Source organism: Cottoperca gobio, chromosome 9, assembly GCF_900634415.1.
Source record: "Cottoperca gobio chromosome 9, fCotGob3.1, whole genome shotgun sequence".
In the NCBI taxonomy this organism is placed as follows: domain Eukaryota; kingdom Metazoa; phylum Chordata; class Actinopteri; order Perciformes; family Bovichtidae; genus Cottoperca; species Cottoperca gobio.
Genome location: NC_041363.1, coordinates 20025122 through 20043324, shown reverse-complemented (window position 1 = coordinate 20043324; position 18203 = coordinate 20025122). Strand labels below are relative to the sequence as shown.

Genomic DNA, 18203 nt, shown 5'->3' with positions numbered 1-18203 from the left:
CGTTTCCTTTTTGTCCAACCAGTGGAAGTGGAGGCGGTGGAGGAGCAGTTTTTCCCGACCAGCATAGCAGGGCCATGTCCAGTGGATGTAACGCACCTCCCATCTGTACAGCAGGAGGACATAGAAGCTCTCATGGACCCAGAGCTGTTTCAAGAGAGGCCAGGTTTCACCAATCTTGTCCAGCATCAAATATACCTCAAAGAGGCAGTGCCCAGCCGGAAGAGGAGCTACCGCATTCCTGAGCGGTTAGTGCAACTGAGTAAGGTGAAAGCGATTACCTCTTACCCAATACCAACCACGAAAAAAGGGGTGAAGTCCTTCCTGGTAGCCGATTGTTTGTCCCGGAGTCCCATCTGTTGAGGTACTGTGATTCCAGGGAAGAGGGAAAAGGAAATGTAACGAAGGTGATCCCAGTAGCCGTCTGGTCTTCAGTCTCCGTTACGTTTGTGTAGCTCACAACCATATACTTGTTGTTCATATTATGCACAGACGCATGTATTAAGTTTAAGGAAGACACTTACCTTACTTACACTTCTCAGCCTCCCTGGTAAAGTCTACTCCAAGGTACTGGAAAGGAGAGTTCGGCCGGTAGTCGAACCTCTGATTGAAGAGGAACAATGTGGATTCCGTCCTGGTCGTGGAACAACGGACCAACTCTTTACTCTCGCAAGGAACCTGGAGGGGGCCTGGGAGTACGCCCATCCGGTCTACATGTGTTTTGTGGATCTGGAGAAGGCGTATGACCGGGTCCCCCGGGTGATACTGTGGGAGGTGCTGCGGGAGTATGGGGTGAGGGGGTCACTTTTGAGGGCCATCCAATCCCTGTACGCCCACAAGTCGGACTCGTTTCCAGTGAATGTTGGCCTCCGCCAGGGCTGCGCTTTATCACCAATCCTGTTCGTGATTTTCATGGATAGTATATCGAGGCGTAGTCGTGGAGTGCAGTTTGGTGACCTGAGGATCTCATCGCTGCTGTTTGCAGATGATGTGGTCCTTATGGCATCATCGGTCTGTGACCTTCAACAGTCCCTGGATCGGTTCGCAGCCGAGTGTAAAGCGGATGGGATGAGGATCAGCACCTCAAAATCTGAGGCCATGGCTCTCAGCAGGAAACCGGTGGATTGCCTACTCCGGGTAGGGAATGAGCCATTACCCCAAGTGAAGGAGTTCAAGTACCTCGGGGTCTTGTTCGCGAGTGAGGGGACGATGGAGCGAGAGATTGGCCGGAGAATCGGAGCAGCGGGGGCGGTATTACAGTCACTTTACCGCACCGTTGTGAAACACAGAACAGTTAACACCCCTGGGTTTGGTACAGCCTAACTGGCATGAATGCAGTCAACCGTTGTGTGAATGCAGTCAAACCGCTGGTTTGTGACGCTGTATATATATATATATATATATATATATATATCTTGTAAATAAATGCCCACATTTGTGATTTGCTTGTTCTCCTGCCTCTGCCTCCTTGCTTATGGTCTGGACCACTCATGGTCAGCCTAACATTGTTTTAGCACTTGTGTTTTAATATGGATTAAACAAATGAGATATAAGAGTAGAGGTAATGGTGAGCTAATTTTGGCTACCTTGGGACACAGCCAGGCTAGCTATTTCCATTACAATAATATTTAGTGGGCACATATGAGTGTTATCAATCTTCCTATCTAACTCTCAATGAGAAAATGAATAAGCTAATTTCCCAAAAATGTCAAACTAGTGCAATAACTAACATAAGTAATAGGAATTATGTTAACTGGGTCCTGCAGGCCTGTACAGAATGTTTGAATTACTCCAGTGCACCATGACTGCTGCATGGTGGTCGCATGTACCGAGTTCATTTTCCCATCTAAGTCAATTTCACAGCCCAGCTGTAGTTTTCCCCCTTTCGTCTCTTTCAAACTCAATTTTAAAGAGTTCTGGGAGACGGCAGTGGCCTCAGTGTTTGATCGATCACATTTTCTCATTAATTCAAAGGCGTCGTAGATGCCTTTAGATTACGACATGAATAATAAATAGTTAGTCTCCTTGTGGAGGGAGAAGCCCTGTTCAGCTCAATGTCTATCCATGTGTATTACGGAAACTGCTTCTCCGCAGTAAAAAAAAACAAACGGCCTCAGACACATGACATTGTTGTTCTAGACTTAATAAACAACCAGTCAGGATGTGTTACAGTGTGGACAGGGGTGGAATGTAATAAAGTACATTTACTCAAGTACTGTAGTTTTAATTTTATGCTACTTTATACTTCTACGCCATTACATTTTGAAGCCAATATTGTACTTTCTTTTATAATTATTATTATTATTATTATTGGTTAAGATATTCAGCAGCAGTATATATAGTATTTCAAATTACACATTAATGAATTTATAGTCATAATCCAATAGTTTAATATATTTGATTCTCAAATGGGCCATTACGCACAATGAGTGCTTTTACTTTTGGTACGTTAAGTATATTTGGACTATTTTTCTACTTTTACTTAAGTAAGATTTTGAATTAAGGACTTTGCATATTTTTACAATTTAGTATTGCTACTTTTACCTAAGTAATTAAGCACTTATTCCACTGCTGGGTGCGGGCACAGAAAACCGCTAATACAAAACGGTTTCGGTTGTGATGCAGTGTGTTTCTTAAATGACATGTTTCATATGATATGTGATCCGATGGATCACTTTCTGCCATCAGATTAAGTGACACCTTCCTTATTTCAGTGTAATTACACCATTATCAGTTTCTCGGATCAGAAGCCTTCATGCGACTGGAGCTCTAATTTGAAAAGTAAGTACATATTATGATTCTATGGTGTTGACAAACGGCTTAAATGGGGGAGAAGACGGATTAATTTACATTCTGATGCACCCATCAGTGTGCTGCAGGCATAGGTGGACAGGGCCAATGCACATCAATTTATGAGCTGGAACTTTACGTAGATCATAGATCTTTGGCTCATCGAGGAATCGTCATTCAGTGGGGGTCTTCATAATTATCATAGCATTAATGCTACACATGAAGCCACCATAAATAATTCAATAGGTTGTCTACCTCAATAAAGGACTTCCTTCTGGTGTCATATCCAGTTTGTACAACATGTCCTGCTCCTCTGCATGATAATTGTCAAGGTGTTATGTCTCCACCTAAAGGTACACTGAGGAACTGAATGAAAGTCCTGTTTCTGTGTGTGAGACAAAAGGCTGAACTGATAGGCAGCATAATCATATAAACACTGAGCAGAACATTTAATCAGAGGCAATTATATATCTCTGTCATATTTAATGATACATTAGGTACAAGTAGATATGATTAGGCTGGTGAAATTAGTGGAAATCAAGGGAGAAACTGTATGCATCCAATTACACCCTCATAGCTGTGCAGTTTTTAATAAAATAAAAGCAGATTAAGTACAAATCACCATTACTTCAGTTGTGAATTCTGCATTAGAAGTAGATTTATTATTCAACTGGAATATTATATTTACATTCTCCCAAAACAAATGTACAATTATGTGTGTGTTTCTGTACAAAACTTATTGAAGTAGCTAAAAATATTCAATTAAGTGACACAAAAAACTGGGGTGGAAATTACATTAATTCGGAAAGTTTTTCCTTCACTTTCTCTTCAATGTTTGCAAAGTATTTCATTTGGGCTAGCAGGGCTTTGGCGGCTTGAAGCTCTCCTGATAAAAAAGGAAAGAAAAAAAAGAGAGAGAGCGCAAAAGGAAGTTTAATAAGTGACTCACTCAGTGACTTAAAGGAACGCTTCAGCATAGATTACAAGACAAACAAAGGAATGAGTGGGAGGAACAGAAAATGCATATAATACCTTTATGGAGGGCAGCGTCTATCTCCTCTGTCAAGACTGACAGTTTCCCTGCAAGTGAGGAGGAGACAAGTGTCAGTTCTGCACGTGTTAACAAGACAATGCGCATACGGTGCTTTTTATTTCTAGAAGATCAAAAGCACACTCGCCTCGGAGAGTTACTGCTTGATTTGAAGTTAAACAAACCACATTGGAAAAAAATCAAAGAGTCATATAGTGTTAACACAGTTTGATGTGCGCGCCATGTAGCACATGGATATAATGAAATATTCTTTACAAAATAGGACACACATTGAACAGACCATGTAGACAGAGATAAATCTGGCACGTATGCCTCATTCATTGGTCTGATGCTTTCAGCCTCGTTCTCAAGCCGTGGGTGGAGACATTCGGATGTGGGCGGGTATATTCTAATGAGCCTACGTGTGACATAGGAAGAGACAAATCTGAATTGACTGGGTTGTCTTATTTCACAGTTTGTGGGTTGGTAGGCACAAGCATTGCAAAAGTGAGTAATTCATGATATGTCCCCTTTATGGCCACCATTTTTCTGCATTAGCCAGTCAGTGAATCTGTAATGCCTTTCTGTATTGTAGTTTTATCATTAGCGGCAGAGTCGGCCATTCCCGCCGTGGATTCAAATCGCCTACGTATCCACTTTAAATAGATACACCAGTGGCTCTAGGAGGGCTTGCTGTAGTATGAAACCACACTTCCTGTTACCATAGTAATCACAGGTGTCACCAAATCAATTACAACTGAAATCTTAGGGATCACAACTTTAATCCATAAAAGAAAGAATGTCTCAGCCGGTGAGGAGTTCAGTCAAAAGGTCAGACACATTTTTTCTATGGTTTCATTTCAATACGTTTTCTGGGCCCGGAGAGGTGGAACTAGTCGGAAATCTGAAATAGCTACATATCTGTCGGCGCCAATTAACCAGGTACATGCAGTCGTCCACCTCGTCCTAATTCATGACCAACACTCAGCTCAAACGACTCAACCAGATTTCTACTCAATAAATCGAACAGGCACATTTATTTACCCTTTGTGTCTTGTCCGATCTTATTGGCTTCTGCTGCAGTCAGTGCTTCATCAAGGGCTTCATTGATCTCCATCAGCTCCATTAGAAACTCGGAATCAGCCCCGGAGTCGGTGCCCTCTTCTATACACATCCCCTCTAGCTCAAGCTGAAACATAGGATGGGAGATCATCAAACTCAACTGCTCCTTTAAATCTGTGTTCCTACTTTTGACTGTCAGATGGAGAAGATGTTTCTCTAGAACAGGCAACCAGACAGACAAAGCGTGCCGTTATGAAAATAAACTATTCATTAGAAGTGAAGTCAGGGATTTAAAACTCACCATATAAAGACCTCGACTCAAAGGCTTAAGCAGAGTCTGGTATGCTTTGTTCACAAAAGCCGAGTAGCTTTCTGAATACTCCTGTTCTTTCTGCAAAAGAGAGTTTTGTTTAGTTTGCTTCGAATGGCCCATATTCATTCATTTAAAAAAAGAAAGAAAATAAAAAAGGTAAAGAAAATCTGTCTTATTGTGATTTTAAACTAACATGACGTGCATTCGGTAACAACAAACATTCACATTATCCAGAGTCACACATCAAACTGTCACAAAAGGGAATAACATATGAGATATTTTACACCTTGTCATCCCAATCTTTACCACTGTCAATTTTCTAAACACCAAATCCTTGGTGATACTGACAATTAGGTGTATGACATCCAGCTACTGCTTTGTAGTCGGGCAGTTTGGGATCCTTCGAGGGATTCAGGTGTTTGACACGACAGACGTGTGGAAAACAAGACAGGGAGGAAAATATCTTGGAAATAGTTGGCAGATCTGAGTACATTGTGCAGTTATCAGGTTTGTCAGCTCTTGTGAAAATCAATAGTCTCAAGCTCTGGCCCATGGGCCCATCATGTGGAGCCGTTTCTGTAATAACATCCAGTGCAGTAGGTGGCTGCCTTGTAGCCTTGTATAAGTAATGAGTTTTCGATATATGATGAAGACCAACTGGAAGGCTGAAAGATGTCTAATTAAGAAAAAATGGCCAGAGGTGCTGATAAATAAAACAGAGTCAGTACAATATTGGACAGGTTGTGAGTGAAGAAAACATTTAGGCTCTACCTCTCCTCTCTCACATTCTGCTGAATACGAGTTAATCTTTCATATCATTCGTGACAACAGTCTGCATTGTGCTTTTTGCACCTGGGTCTACAGAAAAAAATATGTGCAAAAGCTAACACATCTCCTCTCCTCCTTGTACTCATAATGCTTATTCTTCTAAACTGCCAGGCATTTCTTTTTAATGATCCACAAGGGGGAAACTGGATAATGAAATGTCGTCAACCGTTTATCACTTTGTTAAATAACCTATAAACACATTTGACTTCAAACTGCTCAGATGCATTTGGACCAGTTTCATTTCTTTCTGTGACTTAAAAAAAGTGCACCAGTCGAGGTTTTCATGTAAAATATAGGCTTACGTGTCTCATCAGCCTAACTATGCTTCGGGCTCAATGTGATTTCCCAGGATACATCAAACCTATTTTCCACACACGATTCTTGTGTTAGAAAAGTACACTTAGATGCCTATAAGAAGTGACATACCAAGAGTAAGGAGGAAGCGATGGGAAAAGTTATTTCCTATACAGACAAACCCAAATTAAAACCTCTTTCCTGTCTTTTCCCTTAAGTGTCTTTCAGCATAAAGCATCACCATGAATGGCGACATTCTATATAATTAATTATTGGGGTACTTAAGCAGCAGAGGCTGAGAGAACCCAACCTTCAGTCCCTAGTACGAGTCGAGCTCCCAAAACACGGCATCCTACATTTCCTGTGATACAACTTGATAGCACCTTTCATTAGATCCTAACTGATCATCGTGTCTTCAAACTGCACTCCCCAGTTTGAAACCCAATCTGAAATAACCCCGATGACATCACCATGACATAATCGTGATTATTTTCTGCGACTTGACGTTATAGGATGTTTTCATAGTACTCTCACAACGTGTAACTGACCTTTAAGTGAAAGTCAGTGGAATGCCCCTTTAACATTTCAGTTCAGTTCATTTGTACCGTGAAAAGAAAATACGCAGATTTAATTTTTTTCTTTGTCATCACAGCCAATTGGATGTTTGTGTTTTGGACTGTTGGCCATATAAAGCGAGCAATTGGAATTCGTCACCTTGGGTGCTGATAAATTATAATGTCAATCTTTCATTACTTTCTGGCCTTTTATAAACAAAATGATAAATCATTTTATTAGGAAAATAATTGGTGGATTAATCAAAAAACTGAAAAAGTTATTAGTTCTGTTTTGAGATTGTTTTCCTCCTCGGATTAAATAAGTCAAAATTTGGATTTCATCTTTAATTTACTTACTTAATTGGGCTTTTGTATTCCCTAAGGAACATATGGCATTGACAAAAGCCCTCCATACTCTCCGGTCTTTTGATCCCGTTGCTGCCTTGACAGCCCACATTTTATTTTAGCAACTACACAGCTTATTTTAGACATGCAAGCCATTATTTCTCCCTTAAAAACCCTTGAAGGGAATTAAGCTGTTAATACCACAGGTCCACTCTAGCAGGAATTATGAAATACATGAAGAATAGAAAGGTCTCCACATTTGTCAGACCAATGACTTTAGCTTACTTAACCTTTACTTGACTTGTAGTGACTTTTACATACCTAAAACTTACCATTCAATTTGTTCCACAAACTGTATTTGTCCCACTTCTTCTGGCTTTCATGCTTGTGATTTTTAGTGTTTTAACTGTAATCATACTCTATTCTTTATTATTGAAATGGAGGTCATTTACCCTCGATTCTTTTTCTTCACTTTATATTTTTACGTACGGTATTCTGTAATAGACCTTTTCCCCACTAAACACCTTGACATGTCATAGCAGGAAAAGCCCAGGTGTAATTATTAACAGTAATAAAGAGTAAAGTAACCCAGGATCCTGATATTGTGCAAGTAATTGCTGTAATCGCCTCCTTGGATACTAAATGGAACTGAGCCATCATTAATGTCGTTAGATAAACCTGTGCTTTTACTGATATACATTATAAGATATAGTTTTTACTCCACTCATTCATTTCCACAATACATCATTGTATTGCAAGTGTTCCTCCTTAGTTTCTTTAAGCAATGCTTTCATCTTTACAGTTGTTTTGTGTTTAAACTCCTTGAACTTGCTTGCCTTGCAAAATATAGGGAAAGCTGCCTTACGAGGGCCCACATTTTGTCAATGTCTTTTAACAAACCCATCTTTCAACCTTTCCCAGGGTTATTCCCATGGTCAGATTACAAAGAGCTATGCTAACAAAACACAAATGCACAATCAAGTGGCCAAAAAGGGGACAAAGGGTCAAACCCAATGTCCTGTATCATACCAGATAAAGATACAGATAGGACAGCCTCAGCTGACTCATGAACCATGTTATTAAACTGATCTCTATTCAGACTCCCCTCAAATCCCCCTGCCTACCACAGATTTCTGGCTGAAGTTGTCTGGATGTAGAGACCGCTGGAGCTGCAAGTATCTTTTCTGCAGCTTTTGCGTGTCCAGTGTGAATGTGTAGTCACTGAAAAGAGTTAACATATGGTGACATGAAATGTTTTGCTCACAGGCTACATATTCATGAGTAAGATAGCAGGTAATGATACATGTCAAAAGATACTCACCAGTCCATGATGCTGAAGAAGGATATCCCTTCTTCTGGGGGCTGGACTACTTTGCATGACATACAGAAGAAAGCAGGTGTTTTGTCAAGAAGCTGTTTGCAATTCCAGCAGTTCCGATTGACTTGACTTGTATAGCAAGTCCTAATTGAACTGACAGTGTTAGTGTAGAACATTAGCTTTGTTTCCTTCCCCGGTGCTTTGAGGTTCATGTTGCTGTGCCATGTGGGGAAGCTGGTCGACATACAATGTGCTGAACATGTAACCGTTTTAGAAACAGCCTGTCGGTTCGTCATCAGCCAGTTTGGGTGCAGTAAAGCCCGGTATTGGCACACAATCCGGAAAGAGTTGAATGACAACATTTCCAAATTTAAAATACACTATTTAGCGCTGTTGTGCAGTTAATCAAAACCCAAGTTCTTCTCCTTGCTGCCAAAACCAAAACAACCCTCTACCAGAAAAAGAGAGGAAGAGCGTTCTTCTTCTACGTTTGTTAAAGGCACCACACTGCCATCCGTCGTCTTGGTGGAGGTGCTGCCTGGAAAAAACAACAGCTAGCAAACGGAGCTGCTAGCAACAGCAAACGTAATTTGTTAGCAACTATTGATATACAAGTAGCTTTGGATTTGATCGCTGCACATCAAACGTAGTAAGTTGAAAATCAAAGCAATTTACGTGTAAGCAATGTATCGCTGTCATTAACTACGGCGTTTGCTAGGATGTCAACTTCTGATGACAGAGAGAGCCGGTGGTCAACATGTAGCTAGTTTAGCTCACTAGCGAACAGGAGGCTAGCTTAGTTTGCTAACAAATGTTCTTGTTGGTTGTCGGCGCTGATGCGTAGCTTTTTGTTAGGTACTAGTGTACTTTCCCAAAGACAGTGTGTCACATTATTTAAAGGTATATTTGCCAAAATAATCACCCAGCTTTAACTTTTTGTTAAGAAGTGCTTGCTCAGCTAACGTTACTTAGCCAGATGACAAAGACATCGCATGTTAACGTTAGGAGCGGTGACTGATGGATAGTCGGTACACCCATATACATTACAAAATCTATCTGACGACACATCTCTGGCACAATATATATTACACGTCGTTAATAAGAGCAATAGTCCATAAAGGCACAGACTGTTTATTGTAAAGTATCGTTGTTTAAACATAACTTGGATCTGTAATATGCATGTATGTAACTTTCTTTACACTTTTTGCTTTAGCATGTCACTCCCGAGTATGTTATAAAACAGCTGGGACGACGTTGACATCTTCCATTGTCTTTTTTAGGTCTTCTATTCAACCCCATGGCGACAAGAGTGGCAATGGTCCATGAAGCGTTTTGGTTACACGCAGAGTGGCTTGTCCACCAGGATCATCATCAGGCACTGGAGCACAGATAACACCTCCAAACTGGTGAGTAGTATTTACTGAGTGTTCTTGTTGTGCTGCTACACCATCTACCCATACCACCAGGCTACAGCTCTAGAATAGTCACATGTGCTACAGTTTCTCTTGAACTGGGGCCAGTGTAAATATGATTATTTGGCCATAGATCAGACTGGGCGTCTTGAATCCTCGCCTTTTTATAGTTTCCTAACAAAGTGCAAGCTCTGATGAATGCCAACTGCTGTGTGTGTGTGTGTGTGTGTGTGTGTGTGTGTGTGTGTGTGTGTGTGTGTGTGTGTGTGTCTGTGTTTGGGGGCGGTGGGGTTGTTAAAGGTGACGGTGGAGTATTCCAGAGAGACACTGGTTGGAGACAGCAGCTTCAGTAAGGTAAACAGGATCTCGTCCTGAAGGTCAGGGGAGGTGCTTCTCAAGGCCCCCACAGACAATACTCTGGGTATTATTGACGGAAATGGCTAAGAATAGAGAGCAGGGGAGCAAGGTGGCTTCTCTGGCGGTCGTGTTGTTTGGGTTAAACAAGCCAAAACGGAACATCATCTTTTGAAGAGTGACTTCTCAAGCTTACATGCTGGGTGTGTCACACTCACACAAGACCAGGAGGGCTTGGAGGGATTTATCTTTCTCTGATGTACAGCAGCCGTAAAGGTTGTATTTGTGGATCGCTCTCGACTGTTGACGTATGGAGATATTGTGCTTTACGTTTTGGATTTGTAAGTAGAACCATTTTTCAAGTGCGTTGAGAGCCTTTCTATCTATCCTTACACACACATTATCTTTTTTTTATTTTTATAAATGTGTTTTATATTTCATGCAAACAACTTGGAGTAATAACTTAAATGGGTCTTGCTGCCTGTGTGCCAGGTGTAGGTGTGAGTTATATGAAACTGTGTCACATTATCAATGTCATGATTATGATAGAATATCATGGAATTAAAACATTTTCTGGAACATGAATTCAACATTGTTAGTCGATAAAATAACCACACAGAAATATATAATTATATTGTCCCCCTTCTATCCCTAGTTAGTCATGCATCTATGCAATACCCTGGATCAGTATCGGCACCCTTGTTGACATGTAGGATATTGGCCAGTAATGACTGATCTATGTTACCGTTATTTTATTACTGTTGTTATTGTGAAACAATGTTGTTGAATTTCCAGTGTTGCCTCTCTCATCGCTCTGGGGTTTAGTTACTGCTTAGTTATCAGAGTACTTTATACAGTTTGAAGCACATACTTTAGGTTTCATAACCAGCCCTAGAAAAGAAAGTGTGCTCAATGCATCCATGCTAATTAGGGTGCCTTCCCAATTAAATTCAGGCGCATTGATTTTTCTTCAGTAAGCCGATATAAAATGATTGTTCTGTTAATTGACTAATTTATTTAATGTATAGTTTGCATATACATTCAAGTCAACATGCCTGTGTGGTATTTGTATTATTGTTCTTCATTAATTCTTCACCTAAATCTTGTAGGTACTAAATTCAAATGCAGAGAAATTGACTTGTTTTATCGATGGCTGGTTTGACATTTGACCACAACATTTGAAATGCTATGTCCAGTATGACACCCCATTTGAGAGCAAGATTAATTGTGTCTGTCTGTTTAACAAAAGTTAAATCAATAACATTAACCCACTGAGTAAAGTCAATCAGGCAATTCTTTGTCACAACAAGTGTGAATCTCTCTTTCATTAATCCTGGCAGCTTTTAAATTAGCCGTCTGAAATGTTCTGATGTATAACCTTGTTAGTTAGGATTGTAGTATTGATTTTTGGGCTCGGTATTGTGTTGTGGTCCAGGTGAAGGCTGTTCAGGCATTAGGGGGAAGGAGCTTTTTCTTTTTAATTTCGAGCAGGCGATCTATGTACTAAGGCTGAGTCCTTAACACAGCGGCCCGGGTTTGACTCCGACTCGTGGCTCTTTCCTAGATGTCGTCCCCTCACTCTCCCCGTTTCCCGTCTATTTTCAGCTGTACTGAATAATAAATGGAAAAAAACCCAAAAATAATCTTAAAGGAAAAACCTTTGAAAGTAGTATTCTGTTATTTGTCAAGGCTATATAATTCAGTGTAGTCGGCTATGAATATGTCATCAACTCTTTTTGTATCTTCCTCCCCAGACAAACCATGATCCCCATCACTGAGCTGCGGTACTTTGTGGACACACAGCCGGCATACCGCATCCTGAAACCATGGTGGGATGTGTTCACCGACTACATCTCCATTGTTATGCTTATGATTTCGGTGTTTGGGGGGACACTGCAGGTCACCCAGGACAAGATGATCTGCCTTCCCTGCAAATGGGTGGTCAATCAGACCTGCAAGAGGAACTTCAATTCTACGCTAGCCGCATCATTGTTGGAGCCCAAAGGGATCCAGTATGATCTGGACCGCCACCAGTACAACTATGTGGATGCTGTGTGCTATGAGAATAGACTGCACTGGTTTGCCAAGTATTTTCCTTACCTCGTATTACTTCACACTCTTATTTTCCTAGCTTGCAGCAACTTTTGGTTTAAGTTCCCACGGACTAGTTCCAAACTAGAGCACTTTGTATCCATCTTGCTGAAATGCTTCGACTCCCCATGGACAACTAGAGCACTGTCCGAGACGGTGGTGGAAGAGAGTGACCCAAAACCAATGAAGATGAACGGCTCAATGGACCACAAGGAGTCCGTTATCAGTGAGGATGTTGAAGCAAGTGTTCCTATGCTCCAAAGGACAAAGACGCGCTTTGAACAGGGCATTGTAGATAGAACAGAAACAGGGGTTTTGGACAAGAAAGAGGGTGAACAGGCAAAAGCCCTGTTCGAAAAAGTCAAGAAGTTCCGTATACACGTCGAAGAAGGAGACATCGTGTACAGACTGTACATTCGTCAAACTATCATCAAAGTCATCAAGTTTATTTTTATAATCTGCTATACAGGGTATTATGTGCATGATATTAAATTCAGTGTTGACTGTTCAGTAAATATAGAGAGCCTGACGGGTTACAGCGTGTACCGTTGTGCTCACCCTTTGGCTACACTTTTTAAAATCTTAGCCTGTTTCTACATTAGCTTAGTAGTAGTGTATGGTTTGATCTGCATGTACACACTTTGCTGGATGCTTCGGCGTTCGCTAAAGAAGTACTCCTTTGAGTCCATACGGGAAGAGAGCAGTTACAGTGACATACCGGATGTGAAGAATGACTTTGCATTCATGATGCACATGATAGATCAGTATGACCCTCTTTACTCGAAACGCTTCGCTGTGTTCCTCTCGGAAGTAAGCGAGAATAAGCTGAGGCAACTCAACCTCAACAATGAGTGGACACTGGACAAGCTCCGGCAGAGGATTACCAAGAACTCCCAGGAGAAGTTGGAGTTGCACCTTTTCATGCTGAGTGGCATTCCAGACACCGTATTTGACCTGATGGAGCTGGAGGTTCTTAAACTGGAGCTTATCCCCGATGTCACCATCCCGCCGATCATCGCGCAGCTGGTCAACCTGCGAGAGATGTGGCTTTACCACACACCAGCCAAAATCGAAGCTCCCGCATTGGCTTTTTTGCGTGAGAACTTGAAGTCCCTGCATATCAAGTTCACTGACATCAAAGAGATTCCCTTATGGATCTACAGTCTGAAGAATCTTAGCGAGCTTCATCTGACAGGGAATCTCAGTGCGGAGAACAACCGTTACATTGTCATCGACGGGCTCCGGGAGCTCAAGAGGCTCAAAGTTCTTCGTCTGAAGAGCAATCTCACCAAGCTACCTCAGGTGGTGACCGACGTGGGCATGCACCTCCAGAAGCTTTCCGTCAATAATGAAGGCACCAAGCTGATGGTGCTCAACAGCCTGAAGAAGATGGTGAACCTGACCGAGCTGGAGCTCATTCGCTGTGATCTCGAACGCATACCGCACTCCATCTTCAGCTTGCACAACTTGCAGGAGATTGATCTGAAGGACAACAACCTGAAGACCATCGAGGAGATCATCAGCTTCCAGCACCTTCACCGGCTGGTCTGCCTTAAACTCTGGTACAACCAGATTGCCTATATTCCCATCCAGATTGGCACACTGACAAACCTGGAGAAACTCTACCTGAACAGAAACAAGATCGAGAAGATGCCCAGCCAGTTGTTTTATTGCCGCAAGCTGCGCTTCCTGGACCTGAGCCATAACAACCTCACCTATATCCCTACAGACATTGGCTTCCTCCAGAATCTCCAGTACCTGGCAGTGACAGCCAACAGGGTGAGTACACACCTTTTTATGGTTTGTTTGTAACAATTAGTTTGCTGCTGAAAAAAGTTTAACTTGCAAATTCTAATATCTCCGTTTCTCTTCCATCACACCCCCCTCCCCACTTTGAAATGAAGATTGAGAGTCTGCCTAATGAGCTGTTCCAGTGCAAGAAGCTTCGCACTTTGAACTTGGGGAACAATTGCCTGCAGTCTTTGCCGTCGCGGTTTGGAGAGCTGACCGGGCTGACACAGCTCGAGCTGCGAGGAAACCGCCTGGAGTGTCTGCCCGTGGAGCTGGGCGAGTGCCGACAGCTAAAGAGAACCGGCCTCGTAGTGGAGGAGGACCTCTTCAACACCCTGCCCACGGAGGTCAAGGAACAGTTATGGAAAATTGACAAAGAACAGGCTTAAACTGTGGCTGTGAGATAAAACGGATACTGACCAACTGGGCCCTGACACAGGAGGAACGCCTATTGTCTCCCCGAGTGCTTGATGAAGAAGGCAGTAGTACTGCTGCAGTGTACTGCCAGTAAGGTTGGGTATTGAGAACCAGTGCCAGTTGGGCAGAATGAAAATACTGGTAGCTTCTGGTTGTTCTCTCAATTCTTGACCGTGCGGTAGAGTTTCCTTCCTTCACAAACAACCTCTCAGGCCTATCATATTGTAACACATTAATCATGCTTTTTAGCAATTATGTAGCAGTGCCATCGGGATCAGCAGCGTGCGCTTTACATGTTACATGCTTCTCAGTTATGGTGGAGAAGTTTGGGCCAACTTTGCTCAAGACAGAAAAAGAACTTAAACTATGTTTCTACCGTGGGTAATTACTAAAGTATCAGGTCCTTGTCTGATCAACAGGGAATACATTAACGACTAGAATGCACTCAGAGAACGCTGTTTTCGGTTCTGTTTGTTTGTCGGTTTGTCACCATGATTACAGAAAAACTATTGGCCTGATTTTCATCTTAATGAAATATAATGCAGATTTTCACTTACAGTAAGTCATTTGATTAAATTACCAAATGTTATATTTGCATATTGGGAATGACGATGCTAATTACAAGCAAACTACATCAAAAAGTTAGCAATTCTATAAGTTTAAGTCAGAATGATTCTATTCCATGGCTTTAATGGTCATACCCTTTCTTCTCTTCATATTTGCTTAGTCGGAAAATCCTATATCGGATAAATCATGAGTTATGTCAAGGAAGGTTATGGATTCTGAGATCCCCGGCCTGAGAGGGTCTTGGTAGCAGTACAACATGTGGTATAGTGCAATTCTTACCTGGGGCCAGTTTGGCAGAGTGGAGGGGTTGATGGCCTCTTTCTGTAGTGTGTTTGACCAAGCACTCGGAATAGCAATTCTTCTGCTGAATGCTACCCAGTGGACTAGCATTACAATATACCCCCCCGCCCCCCCAAACAATCACATTAGCGGAGCATCTTATCAACAAGCAGATACCCAGCTCTTACTGCCAGTATACTGTTCAGTGGGAATTGAGCAAACTCTGTTTCATGGTCATGCTGCATCCACATTGTTTGTTTGTAATGAATTGCACAAAACAAAATGAACCACTCTGGGGGAAATGAGTCATGTCTGCATCACAATATTTCAAATGAAAATAAAACAGGATAACACAATATTGACATTGAAATGGAGCCTCCAAACATTAGTGATTATGTTTGAAACGGACGCAGATGCTTACCTGGAACACTAGATTAGTTTATTACCTCTTTCTGTGGCGGGTATGAAGTAAGCACTGGTCTGCTTGTACGCCCTGATAGTTGAGAGTTATCGTCTGCACATACCAGACATGTCCTCAAATCTGTTTTCTGAACACCTGGCCTTGTATTAATTTCAGTTCATTATTATTATTATTATAACCATGTAAGATTAATATGATGTTCCTAGCTTGGTGGGGTAGTTATTATGTTAGTTTAATCTTGCTGAACTGCATTCATCAAAATACGGTGCAATGTTCAGTGTAGATGTTTACCGTGGGTAGAATTACAGCCATCTTTTAATATAAAGCTATTTAAATGGCTATATTGGATACATTAAGATGAGGTGAATATGGAATTGAATCCAAGTTCTATTTATGTGAAAGAACAAAGCAATAAAGTCCAAAATGGTCATTTCTGAAACTTCATTGTCGTGTTAAATTTGAGCTTTTAATCCAAAAAGCTTGATGAAAAAAAGAAAAAGAAATGCACTCCCCTCCTATAGAAACCCATCTTCATCAGGGAGATAAAGACAGACAAAAAGCTAGAAATTATAATTTAGATAATATATTAAAAAAATCAAAATGACAAAGTAATATCTTATCCTCTTGTTTTACTAAATTGGATCTATGAGATCAAAGTTTGACTTGTCACCTCAAAGCAAGCCGGTCCTAGGTGTACACCCACCCGGCAGTACAAATGTTGTCTTAGTTTCTTATCATGTTGACTTGGTGTCATATTCTGTTGATTTTATTTATTTATTTTTCGTCTTCTATACTTTCAAGGCGGGTCATTCTAATTGTTGTCGTGTATTTCTCTGGTTTCAAAGTGTGTTCATTTGTAGACAAATGTGTGATACTTTTAGGCTGATAAAGACTTTTCTGCACTTGTGTTTTGCCACAGTAAGCTAAAAATCTGGATTTCAAGATCAATACCACAGCTCTGACACAGCAAAGCACACAATAGGGGCTCTTATGTTAACCCCGAGAACAAACGAATATCAGTTTATGTTTTAATAAACCTAACTGCAAAGAAACCTTGGACAGTAGCAATATGCAGTACAATAACTGGGATGAAAAGCATAGGAATATTTTAAGCTATGTACATTTATTTCATTAACATGTTTAACTATGCGATATTGTGCAATATTGCCTTTATTTAAACGATGTAAAGGTTAGTAGTGATGTAGTTTTCTAATGTGCATGGGCATTAATTTTTTCATTGTACTAAGGTGATGGTGAGAATTTCAAGTTAAGTAAAGTTAAAAGTTAAGTTAAGCAGCTCTCCATAAATTACATTTAGGTAAGTGCAACTAATGGTATACAACTGAATGTTTTGTATGTATTTGGTATGGGAAGGATTGACTGAATGACTGCCAGCCATGAGATTAAAATGATATTAGATAAGTATTTCAAGTTTTTTTAATTTTTTTTTTACCTTCAATCCCAGCTGGAACATTTTAAATGGCATCCAGAACACCTCAGCAATACACCACAGATTAAGACAATCAACTATTCTAATTCTATGTAAAGTGTTTCAGTGAGCACTGCAAGTAATGGGTCAGTACATTAAAGAGACACTGTGTAGGTTGCTAGTACAATTGTATCAGTTAATAGATTAGCTTTTTATCCGTTAATATTCCTGTTCTGTGTTGGACAAAATTTTTTTTTTTACATTTTGACAGTTATTGTTACAGTTATAAGATAGGTATTATTACAATATAACTAAATTTCTCAGGAAGCCAGCTAGTACTGATTGCCTATTTTTTTAATACACCTTGTGTTTTTATTAATTTAAACAATTATTTATAAAGTTAGTTTTATATGCATTTCTATACATTTTTTTTCTAGTTTGGTTTATTGAATATTGACTGCTGGTTCAAAACTAAATGTTTGTGTTTTTAAAGAAACTACTTGGTTTAACATTTCTGTGTTTTCCTCAATGACCATGTACAAACTGAGCGGTATTGTTTCAGAAAGGTCTTCGTCGTGATTAGCACGGATGAAGTGTGAAAGTGTTATCCCTGTGTATGTATGTTGGCACAATGAGACTTTCTAACCCCATGATGTTCATCTTTGTCTTTCTCTTAAAATCTTTATTTTTTGGGTACAAAATCTTTTTTCTTCAATGTTTCCCAACTCTAATCCAATCATAGGTGATGTTTTAATTAATAAGGAAATCATCAGTGTATCAGTATTGACATGAATGATGTTACAGTGAGTATTCTGTTTGCGCATGTGTCCCATCATCTCCTGCACACCATCCACTAGAGTTACAATAAAATGAACATGATTGACTTCATTCTTTTGATTAAGGGTTTGAAT

The 18203-nt window shown here is 40.6% G+C and overlaps 2 protein-coding genes across 4 annotated transcripts; one reads left to right on the top strand and one right to left on the bottom strand.

The window, feature by feature from the left end:
* Positions 1–3255: 3255 nt before the first annotated feature.
* Positions 3256–9217, bottom strand: hscb (HscB mitochondrial iron-sulfur cluster cochaperone). The gene is made up of 6 exons (XM_029439254.1): positions 8535–9217; positions 8338–8434; positions 5181–5270; positions 4862–5006; positions 3820–3867; positions 3256–3673 (listed from the first exon to the last, which is right to left on the bottom strand). The coding sequence occupies exons 1-6, from the start codon at positions 8891–8893 to the stop codon at positions 3579–3581; spliced, it is 834 nt and encodes a 277-aa protein (XP_029295114.1). The 5' UTR covers positions 8894–9217; the 3' UTR covers positions 3256–3578.
* Positions 9001–18180, top strand: lrrc8ab (leucine rich repeat containing 8 VRAC subunit Ab). Of its 3 annotated transcripts, XM_029439253.1 has the most exons (5): positions 9001–9180; positions 9812–9937; positions 10244–10297; positions 12052–14167; positions 14293–18180. In XM_029439253.1, exons 4-5 carry the CDS (start codon positions 12059–12061, stop codon positions 14566–14568), a joined length of 2385 nt encoding a protein of 794 aa, XP_029295113.1. In that variant the 5' UTR covers positions 9001–9180; positions 9812–9937; positions 10244–10297; positions 12052–12058; the 3' UTR covers positions 14569–18180. The 3 variants fall into 3 exon arrangements, with proteins under 3 accessions (XP_029295113.1, XP_029295111.1, XP_029295112.1); XM_029439251.1 differs by lacking the exon at positions 10244–10297; XM_029439252.1 differs by lacking the exons at positions 9001–9180; positions 10244–10297 and adding an exon at positions 9317–9431.
* Positions 18181–18203: the final 23 nt, after the last annotated feature.

Coding starts and splice junctions, on each gene's coding strand:
- hscb (XM_029439254.1), bottom strand. CDS start 8,893: ATGTTGTCATTCAACTCTTTCCGGATTGTGTGCCAATACCGGGCTTTA. Junction 8,435..8,534: donor TTCTTCAGCATCATGGACTG/GTGAGTATCTTT, acceptor AACTCTTTTCAG/TGACTACACATTCACACTGG. Junction 3,674..3,819: donor AGACGCTGCCCTCCATAAAG/GTATTATATGCA, acceptor CTTTTTTATCAG/GAGAGCTTCAAGCCGCCAAA.
- lrrc8ab (XM_029439251.1), top strand. CDS start 12,059: ATGATCCCCATCACTGAGCTGCGGTACTTTGTGGACACACAGCCGGCA. Junction 14,168..14,292: donor TGGCAGTGACAGCCAACAGG/GTGAGTACACAC, acceptor TTTGAAATGAAG/ATTGAGAGTCTGCCTAATGA.